We start from the raw sequence: 25,317 nt of genomic DNA, 5'->3' as shown, positions 1-25,317 counted from the left end.
TGATGATGATTATTATTATTATTATTATTATTATTATTATTATTATTATTATTATTATTATTATTATTATTATTATTATTATTATTATTTGTCGTATTCTATGAACAGGACAGGCTGAGGACTTGGGTTCGAATATCAGATTGACCTTGCTATAAAACAATTTCTGACACTATTAAATTGTCACTCTAATTTATTTAAACAAACTATCAAATACACCTTTCCAATAATATTACATCACACTTGTAATTATTCTCTTCTCAATATTACTTTTAAATAACCAGTTTATCAGTCTCTGACTTCCTTGGAAAATACACACACTTCTATGATTCACTTTACAACATTTATAAATTCCCTTCAGTCTTTAAAGTCTCTTAACTAGTTGATACTTATCTCGGGTTTTGAAGCTTCTTTCTTCTTGCTTCTCTCTTGAATCCTCGTTGTGGTGTTCCTCTGAATCTTTGCTGATGGCTTCAGGACTCAAACACAGAACTCTAAGGTGAATGCTAACTGAAGCTACAGTCTCCTTTGAACACTCGGTGAGTTCTCCACGTACAGACTCTGTGGGACACTGCTAACCAGCTCTACTGCTTGACAGTCTTAGTTGCTGCCTAATTTGAATAACTTCTTATACTGCTGTCTTCACTAACTGATGGCAGGCTCAACTACTGCCTAATCTGACTAACTCCATATACTGCTATCTTCACTGATTTTATTCTACAGAGTCTCTTCTCTGCCAAGTGATCTAGTGTCCGTCCCTTCCCAAGAGAATGTTCCTTTCCGATGTTAATAGAATAACTGCCTGAATAACACCAGAATTACGACCGACAGAATGACACAGAATGACCAAGAATGACAGAATGACCCAGAATGACCAAGAGGCTCCCTTGTCACTCCCCTTTATCACTTCTCTGCACTTCTGGAACAAGTCATCCCCTACTACTATGTTCCCTCACATCACTGATCTGTTAGTTTCCTATTGGTTACTTCAAGTGTGGTCCCACCCGTCTCATGGATGTACATATGATTGGTGACCTTCCAGAGATTCTTTCTAGAAAGAATTATTGCACCACAGCGAGCGTTCTTATTTTCACAGGGCACCTTGCTACGTGACTAACAACAGGTTTGATTTTCCTGGTCCACCCACTAAAAGCTTCTAACTATGACCTTGTAGTCTGTTTACTTGTTTTTCTGACCAATATTCTGATTGCACAAGTTTGCCTCATTCTCAGCTCACTGAAATGTTCCAAGTTGAGACTAGCTTTAAGAAATGCTTTTAATTATAATTGTAATTCTGCACTTATTCACTGCACTGATATTCTATTATACTTAATAATTCACTTCCACTGTTTCTTGCTGTATCTTCCCTTTATATATTACACTTTAACTACTCATGAGTATTAGGGATTTCTGACTGGGAGGTCACGGATTGAATCTCGTCCTCGAATCACGGAAGGACGTGTTGCAAATCGGTGCTCACGACATATTATTATTATTATTATTATTATTATTATTTATCGACCATCTCCAATTATCAGGATGTGGTAATTAAATTAAAAATTTTATTAATGAAGGAAATGTTTGACTTAACCACTAGTGAAGTACATGAAACCATGACAATTTGAATCAGTGTGTTGTATGAACCACTATTCTACTGTGCTTTGATTCTGCTTGCAAGCACGCAGCCCTTTCAACAAAATATCTATCATAATACTTCTGAGCACTCCCGTATATCATACCTGCTCACACTCACGCATTCTAACTAGTACCCTGACTTGAAGACCATGCATTTGTTACCTACTGTATATTAATAATCTTGACCATGATGGTCGGGATTGGATCCGTATTGACTTAGTAACAGTAAATATGTTGGAAGATAGTCCGCCTAGTCAATACTATTCATTTATTTACCTTTCACCTTAACATCTAGTACATGTTTCGAGAATATTATGCATTCTCTTCCTCAGCTAGTGGATTAAAATTCAGTATACAATAAGACCTGACTAAAATACAGGGGCCCCCATTAAAATTCAAAACAGTGAGTATGACAATGTGACACTTAAAAATTCTGGATAGTACAAGGTCTAATTAAATACAACGTCTTGTGATGATAAGAATTCACAGTGTCCTTGAAGTTGCCTTGCGTAAGGCAACATATTTACCACCTACTGTATAGTCGTGAACTAAGGGCGACCACATCAACTTCCACTATAACCCATATAATTTATATATTCTGAGCATTTTACATTGAACAAAGTTTTGTATCTTCATAAGAAACCATGATCATGTTAATAATGCCAAAATATTTGATACTGCATACAAGTGATGACAAATTTACAGCTATAGTGAAGATGTAAAATATCTTTGCCAGACACCATGAATGTTCTTTTTGCTACTAATTTAAGACCACACTTGCACAGACACATTTTCAGTGATGTTAGGCTAGAACTAGGAAGGTAACAGCCACAGGTTTTATTACAGTAATGCTTTAGTGGAAGAAAACACATGGTGCGGGATTAGGAAAGTATGGAGGGTGTAGCAAAACTGTGACCTGTTCCCTAGCTAGTTCCTCTTGGACAAGTACAAAATGATGTGCAGGACCCTGTTTCATAAAACATTTTTCACCAATATTATTAAGTAATATTAGGAGTATTACGTTTCATAGAGTTATTAGCTAACAATATTAGTTGTTAGTTTATGAGTCAAAATTATTAGTAGATATTGCTAATAATATTAGTAAATCGTTTCCTAGACAACATGACTAATAATATTTACTCATATTATTGGGATTATTTCCATGAGTATATTTTGACTCATAATCCATATTCTTAGTGAAGCCATAGTGAGTTGTATTTTAATACTTTGGCATAAAATGGTTAAGATCAGTGAAATGGTTGACTAATTCAAATAATGATGAGGAGCGAGTGTATATTCCCCGTCAATAAATTTTAGGCCAAGAACAGCCTGTACTGGTATGTAACGAACATATGAATTGAATACAATGAGAGATTTAGCACTGAAGCACTAACCTCAGATCACACTCTCTTGTTAGGGACTGGTGCACAGTATGATTGTGTTTCTCATATACATGGTATTTCAAAAGTACTAGTCCATCCCAAAAGAGATTTTTAAGAGCATATAAAAAAACAAAAGAACAAAGAGGTTATGGAGTGCACAATAGGCTGCAAATAGTTTACTTGTTAACCAAAAAACTTTCTGCGAAGAAAATTCCTTCTCTCCCATTACTTTCAATTCTTTTACCCATTGTCCTATGTATCAAAGTCAGAATAACGAAAATATCCAGTAAGCCTATCGAACATATGGATTATAGCCAGTTGTAGTCAAGCACTAGTCTACTGCTGGGAACAAACACAAACCAAGAACATATGGAACAAACCAATTCTAACCTCCAATTGGATCAGCTGACTAATGAACTAATATTGTGAGTGAAGACATTTTATTAGCCATGTATAAATCTTTATGAAACAGAATTTGGTTTAATAATAATTATGAGTTCTAATATTATTAGTTAGTTTTATGAAACAGGGCCCAGGGGCACCGTCATGTAGCAACGACCAGCACTTCCTACGCCACAGACAAGGATGCTTACGACAAACTGAATTTGAATATCGATGAAAGATCCCTTTATAGCCATTCTTGTTTACAGTACTGCTCCTAGTGAGATGAACTCCATGCGTACAATTCCCAATGAATCAAAAAATAGTTCAGGCATCACGTCGCTTTTTTTCAGCTGGCTTGTTGCATTATTTCTCTAGCGTGGCAATATGGGCGATTTTGGCTTCATCACCTGAATGGTTTTCCTAGAACATATGCCTAATTTTTGGCAGAATTTTATGCTTGCCCATTCTCAAAATTATGGCATTCTTGCATTCTGCCCCTTGTATTCAACTAATCTCTACAACAGAGACTGCAGTTCTGCTTACAATGTATGTGAGCAACTGCCTCTCCTCGGGAGAAGCAAACAACTGACATGGCACCATCCCATGGTGCAACGTATTTGCTGTAGTGCACCACAGAGATATGAACTCAATGACCCTACTATGTATTACTTGGGCATGTTGTTACTTGACTTTAATGTATCTTTGTATGTTGTTCTTTTTTCATTTTTTTTTTTTTATTTTTTTTTTTTTTTACAAGTTGCTTTACGTCACACTTATGGTGACAATGGGATAGGAAAGGGCTAGGAGTGAGAAGGGCTGTGGCCTTAGTTAAGGAACATCCCCAGCATTTTCATGGTGTGAAAATTGGAAACCACGGAAAATCATATTCAGGACTGCCAATAGTTGGTATCGAACAAACTATCTCCCGAATGCAAGCTCACAGCTGTGCGCCACTAACCGCACAGCCAGTATTTTGTTACACTATTTCTAACATGCACAAGAAAATGTAAGATTAGCACTCGGAAGAAAGGTAAAACTGTGCACAGTGAAACGCCAAAAATTCTACCCAATGTCATATGAATGTGATGAAGAGGCATATAGAAAAAAGTTAACATTTCTGCTTTCTTGTGCAATGGAGGAAGCAAAAAAAAATAAACAAATACTGGGGTGTTTCAGTACCATTCTTTAAAACTAGCAAGGACTGAGCAAAAGAATAAGGTAATAGAAGTTCAAGGTCTCTGGAAATCCTCAGCCTAGGTTAAGCTTTAGAAACATTACCACTGATGACTTAATAATGCACAGAATCCAAGAAATTGAAAAAGTAAAAGAAGATGGTTCTGAATTGTAATACACGACTAGTTGTCTAAGAAGAGACAATTTCCCATATGAAAGCAGAATATCTCGGCTCATTTTACACAGACTAGGTTCTAGGTGAATGAAACATGTCAGCAAGCCATCTTACTTGGTGTTCTAAATGCTCATCTAACACTCACCTGACAAAGGGAACCCTTACAGCCCCTGGCTGCAGCTACCTTTACTAGTAACGAAACTCATATTTGATTCCGTATTGGCTTAACAATTTATAATAAAATTCCTTATAAGAATTTTATTAGTGCTGGTACATCTGTTCGATACAAAATTCATACAAGCCATTTAAATCTAAATGGTATGTACAACCATATAAACTAGAACATGTTTCAACCCTTTTTGGGTCATCCTCAGCTAGTGTTTACAAAAAGACATCTTAAAATTCTTGAAGTAAAATATGTTAGACAAGGAAACATGATTAATGGAAATGTTTAAGGTTTTAACACATTCAAAAGTTGAAAAAAAAAAAAAAACATGCTTTGTTTCTCACCGTCTGGAAACTCTCGAGTAAAAATTATTTTATAGGCCTATTTGGATGAATACAAATCCAGTGCTGGTTATGTAACATGTCAGGTTGGAAGGAGTTTTCTCTTACATTACTGGGTGGACCTTGTAGTCAGACAGAATGTTTTGGATTATTAAGTAAGCGTCAATATGGTGTTTGTGTCATTGATGTAAATTTGTCTTCTTTATGCTGACAGAATTTAATTCTCTCTCTTCCAGTTCCTTGAGTGAGCTCTGCTAAGTAGTACTGATGTTATGTTCTATTCATGCCTTAATGTATAAATGTGTTTTTTAAGGCTGATTAGGAGAAAGATGGCAAATGTTTTCACTGGAACACTTTGTATACCTTGACAGCTGTCCGCATGTGCTCTCAAACCACAATCCTCCTGTAGGTGATCTTGTGAATGGAAGACAGTTGTATACATTACATGGCAGAGACCCAAAAGACAACAATGCTCTGTATTCCAGGCAATAAAAGCCCTAATCAAGACAAGGTAATGATTAAAAGAACCCATAGTTCACAAGAAACACCATCAGGGAATACACACTGATATACAACAGATGTGGGATTCCTATGCCATAAAAGAAAGAATTCTTGTTAATATGATCATGTTGTCAGATCTCTAGAAGGAATAATTTGATTGTTAACCAGTAATATTGCAATTTAATGTTAGAGGATTAATCAAACTGTATTTGGAGTTTGGACGTCTTTGAAAATGTATTGTTAATTGGGAAGGTGATGTGAGATGGTTTAGTAACTTTCATGATTAATGTGTTATATTTTAATTTTTTTTACAATTGGCTTCACGTTGCACCAACACAGATAGGTCTTATGGTGACAATGGGGTAGGAAAGGCCTAGGAGTGGGAAGGAAGCGGCCGTGGCCTTAATTAATGTACAGCCCCAGCATTTGCTTTGTGTGAAAATGGGAAACCACAGAAAACCATCTTCAGGGCTGCCGACAGTGGGGTTCGAACCCACTATCTCCTGGATGCAAGCTCACAGCTGCGCGACCCTAACTGCCGTGTGCCAATTTGTGTAACTTGGGGATATATTTCAGTCGTCAACTTAAATTAATATGGATAATTTGATTAAACTTAATTAACTGATTAAGAAATATGATCCTGAGATGATTCAACAATTTAATAAAGTTAGGACATGGAACCATTTTACTAGAAATTTATGGGAAGAAAGAGTGTTCTTCAGTAAAGGCCAACGTTTTTGGATTTATTTATGTGACTTGCCTTGGGTAGATGATGTGTGCAGCATGTTTCATGAGCCAGGAGCCAGTAAAGTTGGTTTCTGGAGTGTCATACAGGACCCAAGTTTCATCACCAGTTACGACAGACTCTAAAAACTACTACCCCTCACTATGGTAACATGCGAGAAACTTTACGGCTGACGCCATTCGCTGAGTTTTGTGATTGTCAGTCAACATTGTTGGGACCCAGCTTGAACAAAGTGTCCAGTATCCTAAATGTTGAGTCACAATTGTGTACAAAGAAGACATTGAAATGTCTGAGATTGCTGGAGGAAGTTCACTGATTGTAAACCTCCATTTGTGGCATACAAACGAAGAACTACAGGAGGCTGTCGAGACGCACATTACCTCACTGGCGGCAGACTTCTTTGCAGAGGGCATCGGAAAGCTGGTGTCACGATGCGACAAGTGGCTAAATTGTTTGGGCGATTATGTGGAAAAATAAATAGGAAAGTACTAAACGTTTAGTGATAAAATCATTTTGTTATATCAATGCATCTTTTTTATAGCCCATCAGAGGCTGAAAAAAAAGCCCTCGTATGTATGCATGCATGCATGTATGTATGTATAATAATACCAAACCAAACCTTATGGCGCAACAGCCCTGAAGGGCCATGGCCTACCAATCAACTGTCGCACAGCCCTAAGGCCTGTAGATTAATAATAATAATAATAATAATAATAATAATAATAATAATAATAATAATAATAATAATAATGTTATTTGCTTTACGTCCCACTAACTACTTTTTAAGGTCTTCGGAGACGCCGAGGTGCCGGAATTTAGTCCCGCAGGAGTTCTTTTACGTGCCAGTAAATCTACCGACACGGGGCTGTCGTATTTGAGCACCTTCAAATACCACCGGACTGAGCCAGGATCGAACCTGCCAAGTTGGGGTTAGAAGGCCAGCGCCTTAACTGTCTGAGCCACTCAGCCCGGGAAGGCCTGTAGATTACAAGGTGTTCAGTGGTTGGCATGACAAACCCTCTCGGCCGTTATTCTTGGCTTTCTAGACCAGGCCCGCTATCTCGCCATCAGATAGCTCCTCAACTGTAATCATGTAGGCTGAGTGGACCTCGAACCAGCCCTCAGAACCAGGTAGATATCCCTGACCTGGCCAGGAATCGAACCCAGGGCCTCTGGGTAATAATAATAATAATAATAATAATAATAATAATAATACATTATTAATAATTATTATATCATTATTATATGGCCTCAGCTACCGTGATGCAGGTAGGATTGCCAGATGAACAGTTTCTCTCAGAAAAAAAAAGTATTTTTCTCATTTTTTTCCGCATATGGTGCACCCTTTAAGCTGTATGCTGAATGTTCTGTTTGTTTTTTTTTGATTGGGTGGTTTAGACAATAGTGTTGTAATGGGTTGGCGGAGTAGTAGATAAATTAACACTAGACTGGTAGCTTCTATATTAAGATTTATTTACTAATTACTAAAGCTACACATTACACACGCAGGCTTACTAAGAACACAACTTATGCTCGTAGTACAGGATCCACAGTTACATAGTTCGTACACTCTCTTAGTTTCTCACTTTTACTAACACTACAGATTATTCTTACAAACTGAACAGTCATGTCGCAAAGTTCATGTGCACAGGCACACTGTATTTCAAAAGCGGCTGCACACTACACAGTTCGCACGCGCCTACACAGTTTTACATTCACACACAAGGTTCCACATCGCCCAGCCGCACGAACTTACCTTCACCATCAGTCCACGCCGTAGAAAGCTAGTCTGACAGTTACGGCAGTTCATGCACATCACAGTACTGTTCTCAGCTGCACTTTCACGTCATGATCGCTGGCGATCACTCATTGACTGAGATCACGACCAAATGTCACTCGCAGTCGTCTCTCCCCTTTTATAAGGAGACCAAACATTCCAGAATGGTCCATAGCTAGATAAATGTAGAAAACTCTTGAGGCAGAAGACTCTAGGCTCAGCGCTCTCGTAATTTCCATGCAGAACTTGCACTGAAGCTTGGGGGACAAGGGAAGGGGCTGGCCCCACACTAGGTTTGTTCGCGATTGGTGCGGTCAAAGAGCAAGCACGTGGGCCATAGTGGGTGACGGCACCAGCCCATCACAAAGTGGCATGGCGGACGCTATAACCATTACAGTATAGTATTAAAAAAGAGTGTAGTTACGATAGAGTACAAAATACTCCAAATTTTGATCAAAAAGATCAGTCATCACAGTTAAGAACCACTCCTCTGGTAGTGTGCCAGTGGTACTAGTGCGAATGTAGAACATGTAAAGAATGGGGGAATCATTTTTTTGTTACAAAGTGACTCACATACATTAAATAAATTGAATGATTTGTTTACTGGAGAAGTTAAGGTCTGTGAAAATGATTTTACGTATGTCTATGAAGTTTGTGTCAATTCTCTATGCAAATGCTTCTAATGTTTTTGCATTGATGAAATGTGTACTGGAAGTACACCCTCTCTGTGCATTTAAACTGAGTGCCTCTTAGGCCATCTGCAATTCGTACAGTGAACTGTCTAGCACAAGAAGTTTCTAACTCTATCATCAGGTGTGTCTACTGTCAATTTATGTGCCCCCTCTGGTGAAGGATGGACACTTAATATTCAAAAGAATTTTGATATTTATAAGTTTTCTAAACTGAACTGTTTGTAGACTGTTTTTGGTGTTCTAAGTTTACTGGCCCTTCTATCTCTTCCCTCCTTCTCAAAATTTTAGCCAGTCACAAATTTCGGTATTTAATTTTGTATGATATAGATGTTGATTCCCATAGGGAATCTGAAATATTTGTTCCGAATGAGTAAATTTATAATACCAATATAAATGGTCCGTTATTGGACATTATAAATTTTCCAGCTAACTCATTCCTGGTTGCCAGCGTTTCGCCCTCGTGTGCTAGGCTGGGCTCAACAGTTGGTACCTAGCACACCTACCAAGACGCTGGCTAGTGCATACCGTGGAGGCCACTGCGTAGGCAAATTGTAGCCACCGGCAGTGCCAATGCACTATGAGACACTTTGTCCCATTATCAAAAATTAAGTTAACTGGAAAATTTATAATGTCCAATAACGGACCATTTATATTGGTATTTAATTTTGTAACCAATCAAAATCGTGGGTGTGTACAGGGCTTCTGCCCAGAGAGTTCTGGAACCTTTCTCTCCGCTACAAAAGCTGGGACCTTTTGGGCCATGTTATCTTTCGATCGCTCCGGTCAAGAGATTTATAGTGTGTTTGTAGAGGAAGCAGGAGGCAAGCCTTGCCCATCACTGTAAGGCCCACCAGCTCAGTATGACCAACCCTCTAACAAATCATATACCCGGTTCACGTTGTTTCCGATCACCCTGTATGGCAAACAAACTGAAGTGTTTCAAATTTACCATCTGGAATATGTGTCAACTCTAGATGCAGACCTATTGAAATGGTGCCATCCAGGTGGCCTGCCTATCAATTTCAGCAATTCTACTGTGCAACTATCTAGAAATGAAAGCATAATTTTCCTGGATGTTATGTATGTCAGTATTAACTTGCAGGGTGACACTGAGTGCACCACCAGAGATCTTTAACATGCCAACGAGAACATGCAGAACCAAGATTTTTGACCATTCTTCAAAAATTGGCTATCTCAGTCGGGATCAAACCCATCAACTAGAGATCATGAATCAGACATTCTTCCACTGATCCACTGAGGCGGCTTAATACGAGAGATGAAATATTTCCTGAATCATCACCCCTAATTTAAAGAATCAGTCTTTACCCCCCATCCCAGCAAAAAAAAAAAGAAATTCTACTGTATTACTGCATCAGTGGTATGAAATCTGTGTCATATAAACAAGGTCCAAACCTGGGAGTTTTTATGAAATCAAGATACTGTGTTTGAGAAAGTAATCGGTTCCTTTACTTCTATCTGCAATTCTTATACACAAACTCCCTTCAGTTTTCAAAATACATAGTTTAGTTTAGTTTAGTAATGTTTTATTTTACCTGGCAAGATTAAGGCCTTCAGGCCTTCTCTTCCATCTAACCAGGAACTGAAATATACATATGTTGCATTGTATTACAATAACTACGTCTAATACAAATTAAATTAATAATAATACAAGAATGGTGAGATTACATTAAGATGAAATGAATTAAGATTAAATTAATAAATTAAGATTAAGTTAAGATTAAATTAAGATTAAATAAATCAGACATAAAAAGGGATAAATTCTTAAAACTAATATCCTACATGTAACAAAAAAAGGCAGTACATAACATTTGATTTTAAAGACAAATCGGATAAAAATTTTAGACTCTCTACCAGGACATCCATAACAATAGAATGGTTGTAAGTAGCAGCATCAAGTTTACAGATGATCCTTACTGGTGCATAAAATGTCTCCAAAGTGCTTCCTTGAAAGTGTGAATAGCGCTTAACCCCCTGATATTTTCGGGAAGGAGGTTCCACTCACGGCAGGCAATTACTGTGAATGATTTATCATAGATGGCAGTTCTGTGGGTAGGTAAAGCAAGGATGGAATTATTAGTGGATCTGGTGTTAAGACTGTGATAAGAGGATAAGTATTTGAAATATGAAGTAAGGTAAAATGGTTGTGAAGAATGAAGGATTTTATGGAGATGGCATAGGGAATGCACAGTGCGACGGATCTCTAGTCGGGGCCAAGATAGATGGTTATATGAAGGAGTTACGTGGTCATAGTACCGTAGGTTACAGACGTATCTCACACAAGCATTTTGACCACGTTGTAATCTGCTCAATAACTTGCCTCGAGCGTCTCTATAAATCGCGTCACAATAGTCGAAATGAGGGAAAACCAGACTTTCTACCAACATTTTTTTTAGTTTTTCAGGAAATAAGTATTTATACCCGCGCAGCATGTGCAATGCAGAGAATATTTTCTGGGTGATGTTCGTGATATGCGTTTTCCATGACATGTCATCATCGAAAGTAATGCCTAGGACTTTTACTGATGACGTGAATGGTATGTTAGTATTACACAACCTTATAGATGGAATCTCTGGTCGATTGACCTTCGTGAATAGTTTTGGGTATCCAAGGATGATGGCTTGCGTTTTAGCTGGGTTTAACCTAAGCCCACATCTCAAAGACCAAGAAGAAAATGATGTTAGATCCTGATTGATTTTGTCTATGGCAGAAAGTATTAGATTTGGAGATGTATGGAGGTACATTTGTACATCATCAGCATAACTCTGATAGGTTCTTAAACATAAATTAAAATGACGTAAAAAAAGAACAGGATATATTTATTAAGGCCTTGCAGAAACTACGAAGGTCGATCAAATATAAACGGGACTTTTGCTCCTGAACATCAGCAGTTGGTAGGACTGAGTCCGCGATTCTGCTATGCTTAGGTGGTACCTTTAGGAGTGGGGAGAACATGTTGTTAGATATTTCCTGCCATTTCGTCAGTAACACTCATGATGTCGGAGCAACAGCTGCACCCCTCCACTGCGCAATGCGTAATTATAAAATTTCTTGCTCGTGAAGGAGTTACAGCGGCGGAAACTTGCCAGAGATTGACTGCACAGTTCGGAGATTAAACATTGTCAAGGACGCGTGTATTTGCCTGGCATAAAAAGTTCAAGGAAGGATGAGAACGAGTGGAAAATCAGCAACATGATCGCCGTCCTTGGACCAGCATTACAGACGAAAAAATTTGTGCGGTTAAAGACATTATTGACGACGATCGATGGGCGACCATATCAAATATTGCAGAACAAGTTGGAATCAGTTATGGGAGCTGTTAAGCAATCATCACAAACGAACTACATTTCCGGAAAGTGTGTTCCAGATGAGTCCCTCGCCTTTTGACCAAAAATCTGAAGTTGAGACGTTTGGAGGTCTGCCACAGGCACTGGACTACACTTGATCATCCTCCTTACAGCCTGGACTTATCGCCCTGCAATTTCCATTTGTTCAGACCGTTTAAAAAAGCTTTAGGAGGGCAACGATTTGAAGATGACGAGAGTGTGGAAGACTTCGTGCACAACTGGCTGGTGACACGACCCTGTTCTTTTTATGATGAGGGCATCAAGAAGCTGCCCATATGCTGGGACAAATGCATTTCCAAAGCAGGAAACTGTGTGGGAAAATAAATTGTAATTGCCTTGTATTTTTCAATAAATGGATTTAAATAAAAAATAAAATCCTGTTAATATTTGATTTCCCCTCTTACCTATTCCAGTACCACATTTAAAAGTCTTTCCCACAAAATGCAGCATGTATTAAAAATTCAACACTGTTTTTCATACATCAAATTATTCTTACCTGAAGGGAAGGCACATTACTAATTAATTTCCTCTGCTGGAAAATGTATGTTCCCAATCCTTCACGTGTAGGCCGCAAAGTTTGCATCTCTCCACTGCTGCCCTCTGCACAAATCTTAAGCTTCTGTCTTAAGATTTGGTAAGCCTCAGTGAAGTAAACATCAATGGCCAAAGCTGAGTCTTCCATATCACACATCTGAAACACCAAAGTTCTCTTTAGATTTCTTGTTTTACGTTGCACTGACTCAGAGATGTCTTATGGCGATGATGGGACATGACAGGGCTAAGACTGGGAAGGAGGCAAGTGTGGCTTTAATTAAGGTACAGCCCCAGTATTTGCCTGGTGTGAAAATGGAAAAAAAACGGAAAACCATCTACACAGCTGCTGGCAGTGGGGCTCGAACCCACTATCTCCTGAATGCAAGTTAACAGCTACATATGTTTAGATTAATGCTTCCACAACCCAGAAAATGAGTAACAGTCTATTGGGTTTATTCAGTGTAAAAAAAAAAAAAATATATATATAATAAATATATAAATATATATATATATATATATATATATACATAATAGATATAAATTACAGAAATTTCACAGTTATATTTTAAACAACTTCGGCAGAGCATCATGATTCCTAGACGTCATAAAGGGTCTTAACACAGAGTCAAGATAATACGAGACATATAAGTATAGGCATATTTTACCAGATGAATGAGTATCACAGTAAAATAGAAGTAGTTCATGGAGCGATGAGCAGGCGAACTAGCACAATAATAAGTCAATATGGGGGAGGGGGGGAGTCACACACACACACACACACACACACACACACACACACACACACACACACACACACACACACACACACACACACACACACACACACACACACACACACACACACACACACACACACACACACACACACACACACACACACACACACACACACACACACACACACACACACACACACACACACACACACACACACACGTGCCTTTTAGTGGGGTAGGAGAGAGAAGAGGTGTGGCAAGGACCTACATTTATCAAATCATTTACAGACAGACAGCCAGGCAGACAGACAGGAACATGAATCAACAACTTCTTAGCGTTTGTCCCGCGATTTGAGGAGGGTCCGCTGAAACTTTCTTCACCTTATCCCAGTTATTTCTGGAGTCGCTGGAGCCAACAAGGTACATTTTGGTTTTGGCCAGTAATTTAAGACCAGATGCCCTTCCTGATGCCACGTGATTCTTGAGATGAAAATCTTGACCCAAGATCAACTGGGATTTGAAGCTTACAAACAACATGTCAAGATGACTGCCCTGTAATTACCCGTTTTATGTGTATCATCCTTTCCCATGTACCCCGGGGTTACTACTGCAACTCTGCGTTCATTTGGTATCACTCCTTCAAGCAAACAGTAATCAAATAACTATTTCAGCTATGGCACTGTCTCCCAACCGATTGCCTTTAATATATCCCCAGAAATCTTATCAATCCCAGCTCCTTTTCTATCTTTCAACTTTTGTATCTTTTTGTAAATGTCTCTACTTCTATTATCACAGGTAAATTTCAGTAATTTGTCAGTATTATTAGCCTCCTTCATCTGAACATTATATTCAACTACCTTTACATACTACTGACTGAATGCTTCTGTCTTATGTTAGCCCTCACGTAACACTCCCCTATTCATTAATGATCCCTGGCATGTCCTTCCCGGAAACTGTTTCTGCGTTAAAATTATCTATTCACATCCTTCCATAGATCCTTAAAATTCATATGGTTATCAATTATGTTTGCTATTTTGTAATCCTTAGCTGACTTTTTTTGCTAAATTCAGTTCCCTAGTAAGTTCCTTCAATCTCACCCTACTCCTGTAACCATTCCTTACTCTATATCTTTCTAATCTGCAACTCCTACTTATTCTCTCTATTTCCCTGCTATAATACAATGGTTCCTTACCATGCATTACCACTTTTAAAGGTACATACCTGTTTTCACAATCTTCAACAATTGCTTTTTATCCCCATAGGCTGTTTACATTTTATTATCATTTTTCAATGATGATAACTGCTTTTTAAACATTTACCAATGCCTCCCTTATCAATCTAAGGGTCCTACTTTTACAACATTCCTTTTTATCACATTTATTTTTAAATTTTAAACAGCTTCATGATTACTTATACCATCCATCAGTTCAGTTTCTCTATAGAGCTCATCCCCCACAGATGATTGTCTTATCAAATAATTCCGCATCAGCATCAGCGCCAGCTTCAACAGGTCTGTACACCCCAAAAACATATTTTCCTTTTTTGCTAGTGGTTTTACGTCACACTGACACAGGTAGGTCTTATGGTGATGGGATAGGAAAGGCCTAGGAGTTGGAAGAAAGTGGCCGTGGCCTTACCAAAAACATCTAGCTGCCTATTATCTTTAGAGATAACTCTTACACCTGGAATTTCATGTTTCTCATCCTTAACTTTTTCAAAGCTTAAAAATTCTTCTTTCACCGGTACAAATACTGCCCCTCATACCATTATAAGCTGTCTCTATGATAAACACTCCAGCTCCGTGAGAAAATTTCCACGTCAATAATATGGCTTCTTAGCCATGATTCAATTTCTATGACAATATCTCGTATTTTTTATTTTTTTTTATTTTGCTAGCGGTTTGATTTAGAACAAATGCATTGAAGGTTTTAAGCGGTGCGAAGAGAAGGGCTAGGATTGGGAAGGTAGTGGCCATGGCCTTAATTAAGGCACAGCAGCATTTGCCTGGTGTGGAAATGAGAAACCATGAAAAACCATCTTCAGGGCTGCTGACAATGGGATTCGAACCCACCACCTCCGGAATGAAAGGTCACAGCTACGTGACCCTAACCATGCAGCCAACTTGCTCAGTTTGCTTTACAATACTTCTTAACTCTACCAATTTTATGCCATCCTTACTTGAATTCCTGCTTCCTATACTGTTATCATCGCTCCCTAGTGCACCGTACCCATCCTACATTTGGCTAGTCTCAGGAGTACGAGCACGTGGTTACATTCGGAAAAAAAAGGCGACGTGAAAAAACTCTAAATATCTTATACTAAAAAGTATATGGACAGTATTACGACTACATTACATCTTGTGAATAAGAAAGAAGATTAAGTGCTAAGATGGATTTATTTTACTAAAGACAGATTTAATTCACACTAAAATATAATAAACCAAGTAAATAAATAAAATCAACCCTAAATCGGTCATTAAAATGTGTCACGCACATGAGCAAAAATATATCTGTAAAACAATATTGATATCAAACAATCGGGTGATGACATGGAAAATAAAATTCGGAACTTTAATACATTGGAAATCTTGGGTTATCGCTACAATGAGATGGTGTGTCCACTTGGCCAAACTTCCTATGTCCGTGCCCATAGGGTGCCGTAATTAAATCGTCTGTATGCTGCCTCGGTAAGAAACAATACACTAGCGCGTGATCCAACTTTACATATATACACTCCGATGACATCGGACACAAACATAAACAACTATTTCAGGCTATTCCTAACCATCTCACCAATAAGCACTGATTCTACTTATGGGACCGCCCCATATGCAAACTGACCGGTACATAAACCGGCAAGCCAAGAATTAGATTTTGAGCTAAAACACCTTAATCAATGCAGAGTAACATAATAAGACACGCAAACACAGGACAATGAATATACACAGAAATATATACATTTCTTGATGGAGATTGTCAGGATATTATTCCGATAAATATAGGCGTTGGATTTGTGTCTTCAGCAAGACACAATGTAGCAGTCCATCTCTCTCACTCCCCACGTGGGTCAGACGATCAGCTGTGACCTAGAAACATCAAACTGGTTGGCAAAAGAATGCAAGGTTCACGGAAGTTTGCGGTCTAGCCTCGAAACTACTTTAACTTGAAGGGTCCACAGCTCTGTTGGCTGTGTTCGGCTACCTGCTATGGGAGATAAATTGTCGGGTCTAAGCCGATCTTTCTTCAACTCGAGACACAAAACCTCTCTTTCAACAAACAGCTACAGCCACAGCTTTCATTTTGCGAATACACAAACTGGCTATATTAACACATAACTCTGCTCTCAGCAGATAAATACAGCTTCATGCCTATCTTGCATATATACGGCTTCATTAGCCATTCATGGGCAACTCTAGCCTCTCAATTAACATCTCCAGGGTTCAACCCTTCACTTCATTAATACATGGGCACCTGTGGCCTCGCAACTAACATCTCCATCTCCATGGTTCGACCTTTCATGTCACTAATACATGGGCACCTCTGGCCTCCTTAACTGATATCTCCTCAGTTCGACCCTTCACATTCCAGAACTTGCCTTCCTTGCATATTTAAAGACCCTATCTTAATCAACGTCGTATGCAGCTTTACCGCACATATCGCAATCGTATCTGAAAAGTCACGCTACGTGCATAGAGAAAAAATACATCCTGCTCTACTGATATTAAAATATTCTTACCCAAAATGATGCTGAGGGCATACAGCCTATTTACCGAATAAAGACTCTATCCCAAATCTCCCTATCAAAATCACACAAAGAAACAAAAATATAAAATGGAATACTCTAATTAACATAAATGAAATGAAACACACCTACCACTATCCTATCTTATCACTTCGTCCCATCTTTCTAAATTATATGTACTTGTCATGGGCTAGAGCATGCATTTAGCCCTGAACAACATTTACGTTACTCAAACAAAGCAAAGCAAGTGCCACTCTGGCTGACATTTAATTTTAAACATACAACTTGAAAAATGATCTGTCTAGTGCATCTTATCTACCTTTGGCATGCTAACAATTGGACATAGAAAACTTAGCTTTCGCCGACATCAGCCACCAGCGACATTCGCATGACCACTAATGTCATAATGGCCTTAGCCCATCATGACAGTGAACTCCTGGGGTTGAACAGTCATCCTGTTGACTCCAGGTACCGCCATTTCTGTCCTTGTGATGCAGGAACCTCCTGCAATTTAGACGAGTTAGGATACGTCTGCTTCACTACTTAGTCGTGCTCGTGCACTGGATTTTGCCTTTAATGCTTGCCTGTGCGCATATATTATTCCAATCCAAACACCATTAATTTAGGGAACAATGCCCAGGCAGAATCTGCCCTTCTTAGCAGCACTTTGATTACGGAACGCACATGTAGTTTCACAATCCACGAACGCAACCTGAATGTTTATTGCTAATCACTGAATTTACATATACATGCGTGATTTCCCTCGGCGATATCGAGTGCCGTTCTCACAGTTTATTGTCTAGCAATATTAAAATTGTACACCAGCCCGCACCCTGGCGTCATCGCCATTACAAATATACCTTTACACACAAACGTTTTAAACAGTTTGTACTGCATATGCAGTGCGCAGTTGAGTTTACACAGTCACAAAGAAAGAGCTTGCTTCTAGCGTGCAACTAAGTTCAAAATACATCATCTGAGAAAGCATCCCAAGTGACTTGCAAACGAATTAGCAGTGACTCAGCGAATGTGAATGATGGAAATCGAATAAGAGCAGTTGCCCCACCACTTGCTCCTTTAAAGCCTCGCAGAAAACCGTTGCAAAGGGGACTCCCCATCGAATAATGGCATGTCTCTGTCAACAGCCACACAAGTTTGGTATTTGCTTTACATCGCACTGACACAGATAGGTCTTATGGTGACGATGGGATAGGAAAGGCCTAGGAATGGGAAGCGGCCGTGGCCTTAATTAAGGTACAGCCCCAGCATCTGCCTGGTGTGAAAATGGGAAACCACGGAAAACCATCTTCAGGGCTGCCGACAGTGGGGTTCGAACCCACTATCTCCCGGATGCAAGCTCACAGCTGCGCGCCCCTAACCACACGGCCAACTCACCCGGTACCACACAAGTTCAAACAACTTTCCGTTAAAATGCATATTATACCCAATAGAACACAAGTAGTCAATATACTCAAACTCAGGTAGATAGTAATTCTAATCTCGATTACTGAATAGGTCAAAACTATGGAATTATGGGACAGTGACGGACTTCTCCTCTTATATTCAAATGATCCCACTCCTGCGGAGATGAGGTTGGTCAACCTGGTTTCATTGTCTGGTGGATCCCAATCTTCAAATATCCTCCCCTCCAGCTCTCAGTCAGTTGAATTTGAACTCGAGTACAAGGGAGCTACGCAACTGCTCTCGCTCAACAGCTCCTTTCAAACTTGAAATAAACGTTTCTGCAAGTTCGATACCGGCTTGACTCTGACACAGGTGCGGCCCTTTCTCTCTTCCATCCCTTGTCTAACTCCCATGCGATGACGCTTTAATAAATAAACTCGCACTGCTACACATAATCAAATATTCATTAACTGGAGCATATGACGATATGGTTCGCTAGTCCACCCCATTTCCCTGAATTTACCTCCCTATAACTCTTAAAAAAGAACCGTAACTTTTATGTACCATTGCGGTTCAAGTGAAGGCCATTTCTAAGGGTGAGAGGGTGGGAAGTTCGAGATAAATTTTGGAGGACTTGAACTTTGAAACAATCATCAAACATGGTTTGATGGTGAGTGGTGTGAATGGGGACAGAAAGATGTATGTTAGGCGTTTTGCAGGTACTGCGGTGGTCGCAGAAATCAGTGAGGGGAGAGGAAGTAATGGAAAAAGGGATTTGAAGACTGCAGAATACAAAGCCATGGAGAATGTCCTCGTCCTATCATGTCTTATTTCTATTTCTAACTCTTCCACATTGACCTGACGTAATCCTTTTTTCCCTTTTCCATTTTTTGCTAGTGTTTAATGTCGCATTAACATAGCAAAGGATTTTAGTGACGCAAGGAAGGGAAAGGGCTATTACTGCGAAGATAGCAGCTGTGGCCTTAATTATGTAACAGCACCACCACTTGCCTGGCATGAAAATTGGAAACCACAGACAATAATTTTCTGGGCTACCAACGGGGGATTTGAACCTACCATCTCCCAAATGGAAGTTCACAGTCATGACCGTAACCACCCAGCCAACTCGCTCGGTTGTTATGTTTTTACTATTACGCGTTCCTTTAAATGCTCTGTCTTTCCATATATGACTTAATTTGCACTTTTTTGTTCCTTTCCATTACTTATATTAACTCATTATTATGTTTTGGGTAAGGCCCTATCCTCCTTGCTAGCTTCTTGATGTAGATGAAAATTCATACATTTTGTTGTTCCCTTTCTATTATACATAACCAATATGATCAGCAAATAAATCTCCTTCCTGATTGTTGGTTGCATAACTTAAGTGGTCAGTGGGACTCTTGGAAGTCCCCGCTATGAGTCTTTCAATATAAACAGAAAAATCTGTCTTATAAAGTAAATTCCCCAATCAGTTGAAATCGTTTGAAGTATAACTCCCAGGAAGTGAGCTGCTTGTACCTTTTCAAATGAACACCTGCACCCATGTCAACCTGAAATCTCTAGCAGAGCAGGAAGTGAACCTCTGCCTTTAAGGACATACACTATATTGTGGTGGTAGTCATGGTGCTAGTTGCTTTAAAGGAAAACAAACAAACAAACAAACAAACAAACAAACAAACAAACAAACAAACAAACAAACAGGTATAACAAATGGGCAATGTCCTACAAGGCCAAAATCCGTCATTATAACTCAGTAAAAAAACCAGAAGGACTGTACGCTTCAGAGTGCCTGATTTTAAATAAATAAAAAGGTGGAGTTGCATGAACCCAAAAAGACGGAAAGGAAGATTCTGAGGAAAATTCTGGGATCACAGAAGATTACTGATGGGACTTGGAAGAAAAAGAGAAATGAGGAGCTCAAAAAATACACTAACAAGATCAAGGATATGATGCGGAAACAAAGGCTGAAATTCTACGGACACCTAGTAAGAATGAATTCCAAACGGCTGACCAACAGGATCTTCAAATACCTCATGGGGTTAAAGGCCACCTCCAAGTGGGTAGAAGAGGTCAAGAAGAATGCAGAAGTTGAAATTTCACTGCAGATGATGGTTCATGGTGTGGGTTACTCTAGTCACGTCCTAGTTCGTGAACCATGGGCAACGGCTGAGTGGCCTACTAAGTGGTCCTGAGAGTCAGGATACCAGTTGCAATGGAATGGGAGTGGGCATCTCGGACATATTCTGAGTCATGGCCCCTCCTTGTGCTCAGCCGGCTAGGACTATTCAATCCACCAGTGGTCCAAAACCCGTTAGAGGAGAGATCCTCATTTGGACTATGTGTAAATAGGGTAGCATCCTGCTTCACGAATTTAACAAGCTCAGAACATTTTAAGCAAGAATCGGACCTATGGGAGTAATGGAGTCCCACTCCCATTTCACAGGCGAGGGACTTCTTGGAAACAACTTGGCGAACAAAATGGAATTCGACGGGGAGCTATCAATATAAATGGCGCTTATGGAAGAAAGAAAGTAGAACTGGCTGAGTCAGCAAAGAGGATGCATCTGGATGTACTAGGAGTAAGTTGCACATAACAGTTTCTGTTAGGCACGTAAATGAGCAAATGATGTGGGTAGATTTGGCAGTTGGAGGAATTAGGACGAGAATTGTCTCAGTGTATTCACCACGTGAGGGTGCAGATGAGGACGAAGATGACAAGTTTTATGAAGCACTGAGTGACATCGTGGTCAGGGTCAACAGCAAGGATAGAATAGTGCTAATGGGCGATTTCAATGCGAGAGTTGGAAATAGAACTGAAGGATACGAAAGGGTAATTGGTAAATGTGGGGAAGATATGAAGCTAATGGGAATGGGAAGCGTTTGCTGGACTTCTGTGCTAGTACGGGTTTAGCAGTTATGAATACATTCTTCACGCATAAGGCTATTCACCGCTACACATGGGAGGCTAGGGGTACCAGATCCATAATAGACTATACTGTATCTTAACTGACATCGAATTCAGGAAATCTGTTAGGAATGTACTAGTTTTCCGGGGATTTTTCGATGATACAGACCATTATCTGATCTGTAGTGAACTAAGTATCTCTAGGCCTACGGTAGACGAAGTGCAATCTGTCTGCAAACGAATAAGGGTAGAAAATCTCCACGACAAGGAAATTAGACAGTAGTACATGGATATGATCAGTGAGAAGTTTCGAACAGTGGACAGTAAGCAGGTTCAAGATATAGAAAGAGAATGGGTGGCATACAGGGATGCTGTAGTAGAAACAGCAAGGGAATGCCTATTAACAACTGTGTGTAAAGATGGGCAAAGGCAAACATCTTGGTGGAATGATGAAGTGAAAGCAGCTTGTAAACATAAAAAGAAGGTTTATCACAAATGGCTCCAAACAAGGGCCAAGGCAGACAGGGATTTGTACTTAGATGAACGAAATCAAGTGAAACAAATAGTTGTTGAATCCAAAAAGAAGCCGTGGAAAGATTTTGGTAATAACCTGGAAAGGCTAGGTCAAGCAGCAGCGAAACCTTTCTGGACAGTAATAAAGAATCTTAGGAAGGGAGGAAAAAAGGAAATGAACAGTGTTTTGAGTAATTCAGGTGAACTCATAATAGATCCCAGTGAATCTCTGGAGAGGTGGAGGGAATATTTTGAACATCTTCTCAACGTAAAAGGAGATCTTCCTGGTGGTGTTGCGAACAGCAAAGCTCATGGAAAGGAGGAAAATGATGACGATGAATATACGCTTGAGGAAGTAGAAAGGATGGTAAATAAACTCCATTGTCATAAAGCAGCAGGAATAGGTGAAATCAGACCTGAGATGGTGAAGTATAGTGGGAAAGCAGGGAAGAAATGGCTTCATAGAGTAGTAAGATTGGCATGGAGTGTTGGAAAAGTACCTTCAGATTGGACAAAAGCAGTAACTGCACCTATCTATAAGCAAGGGAACAAGAAGGATTGCAACAACTCATTGATTAGTATTCCGGGCAAAGTATTTACTAGCATCTTGGAACGGAGGGTGCGATCAGTCGTCGAGACGAAGTTGGATGAAAACCAGTGTGGTTTCAGACCACAGAGGGGCTGTCAGGATCAAATTTTCAGTATGCGCCAGGTAAATGAAAAATGCTACGAGAGGAATAGGTAGTTGTGTTTATGTTTCGTAGATCTAGAGAAAGCATATGAGAGGGTACCGAGGGAAAAAATGTTCGCCATACTGGGAGACTATGGAATTAAAGGTAGATTATTAAAATCAATCAAAGGCATTTATGTTGACAATTGGGTTTCAGTGAGAATTGATGGTAGAATGAGTTCTTGGTTCAGGGTACTTACATGAGTTAGACAAGGCTGTAATTTTTCACCTTTGCTGTTCGTAGTTTACATGGATCATCTGCTGAAAGGTATAAAATGGCAGGGAGGGATTCAGTTAGGTGGAAATGTAGTAAGCAGTCTAGCCTATGCTGACGACTTGGTCTTAATGGCAGATTTTGCTGAAAGCCTGCAGTCTAATATCTTGGAACTTGAAAATAGGTGCAATGAGTATGGTATGAAAATTAGCCTTTCAAAGACTAAATTTATGTCAGTAGGTAAGAAATTCAACAGAATTTAAAGTCAGATTGGTGATACAAAGATAGAACAAGTCGATAATTTCAAGTAGTTAGGTTGTGTGTTCTCTCAGGATGGTAATATAGTAAATGAGATTGAATCAAAGTGTAGGAAAGCTAATGCAGTGAGCTCACAGTTGTGATCAACAGTATTCTGTAAGAAGGAAGTCAGCTCCCAGACGAAACTATCTTTACATCGGTCTATTTTCAGACCAACTTTGCTTTACGGGAGCAAAAGCTGGGTGGACTCAGGATATTTTATTCATAAATTAGAAGTAACAGACATGAAAGCAGAGAGAATGATTGCTGGTACAAACAGGTGGGAACAATGGCAGGAGGGTACTTGGAATGAGGAGATAAAGGCTAATTTAGGAATGAATTCAATGGATGAAGCTGTACGCATAAACCGACTTCGGTGGTGGGGTCACCTGAGGCGAATGGAGGAGTGGAGGATAGGTTGAATAATGGACTCTGTTATGAAGGGTAAGAGAAGTAGAGGGAGACCAAGACGATGATGGTTAGACTCAGTTTCTAACGATTTAAAGATATGAGGTATAGAACTAAATGAGGCCACAGCTCTAGATGCAAATAGAGGATTGTGGCGATGTTTAGTAAATTCACAGAGGCTTGCAGACTGAATGCTGAAAGGCATACCAGTCTTTAATGATAAAATATGTATGTATGTATGTATGTATGATCCACATTAGAGGAGGGTTCGGAAGAAGAGTCCACAGTCTAAAATCATTTGAAGAGAAACCACTAAACCCAAGGCCCGAACGGACCATTTCCAAAGATGAGAGAAAGATGAGAAGTGAATGAATGAGAGGTTTTGGGAAGAGAAGAAATGAAAAGCCAAGAAATCTTAAGTTCTATGCAATCCACAGATGACCAATTTGGAAAAGAGGAAATAAATAAATAAATGAAACAAAATAATGGTCCCAGGAATTAACCTGGGAGGAGTCCATGTGGGTTTTATCATCACATGGCTCTGGGCAAATGGGAGTGAAATGCATCACTGCTTGTCATCTGCAACTGTAACATATTGGGTTCAGCAAGAGAACCCAACTTAGCTTCTTTCACTCCAACTCCAGCATGTAACCTACAAGAGGTGTCCCTGTTAAACCGAGCAACACAGTGGAAGGTTGGATAACCAATCCCAGCGTGAAACTGGGTCGGTGAGCCGATCAGTGCTGGTGGCTTCAAGGCTGATAACCATGATAATTAAGAAACAGTTACGTTTTAGGTAACCACCATTACGACTCTCGTAATACTCGAAACACGGAGACAACAAATATTCAGAAATGTACCCCAAGTAGTAAACAATCCACCTCCACACAGTCTGGGGCAAGCAGGTCATCGGATTCTAGGGAACCTGCACCTTCATGCTTCCCACTTCTATCTAAGTCTGTTAAACGACAACCAAAGTGGAACATCCAGTACTTGGCTACATTAAACATTAATTCCCTACTGATGGTAGGTAAGCTCAAACAAACACTTGACGTGCTGGAAAAGTACAAGTTATGATAGCAGCACTACAAGAGACTCGGTTTACCAATGAGGATACAACAGAGTCCGGGGAAACCTGGTGAAATACTTATCAAGACACTCCCACAATTTGGTACTGGGTTTGCAGTATATCACAAGATTGCAAGTGATTAATTTCAATATTAGACCGTACTGAAATTTCAGTATATTAAAATTTACAATTAATTTACTGAAAACCACCTATTCAATACTTTACAGTCTTTATGACTATAATATAATCATTCTATTAAGGTTGTTATGGGGGTACATGTTTCACCTGTCATAGCAGGCATCATCAGCCAAAAATTCTATACTGAAATGGATGTTATATTAAAATTATCCCTTAAAAACTAGTTGTTTACAATAATTTACAATGATGTATAAAAACATTATGGTCACAATTTGGATTGAATTGGTTAATCTT

The 25,317-nt window shown here is 39.3% G+C and overlaps 1 protein-coding gene across 1 annotated transcript in view; it reads right to left on the bottom strand.

Moving 5' to 3' along the window:
* Window positions 1-25,317, bottom strand: part of Sptz (Spastizin) — a 713,541-nt gene that overhangs the window by 455,143 nt on the left and 233,081 nt on the right. Inside the window, exon 13 of the mRNA XM_067139843.2 lies at window positions 12,830-13,024. Coding sequence (XP_066995944.2) covers window positions 12,830-13,024 — 195 coding nt within the window. The remainder of the gene's footprint in view (window positions 1-12,829; window positions 13,025-25,317) is intronic.

The sequence above is a fragment of the Anabrus simplex genome, chromosome 2 (genome assembly GCF_040414725.1).
Source record: "Anabrus simplex isolate iqAnaSimp1 chromosome 2, ASM4041472v1, whole genome shotgun sequence".
NCBI lineage: Eukaryota > Metazoa > Arthropoda > Insecta > Orthoptera > Tettigoniidae > Anabrus > Anabrus simplex.
This window is presented reverse-complemented; position numbering and strand designations above follow the sequence as displayed.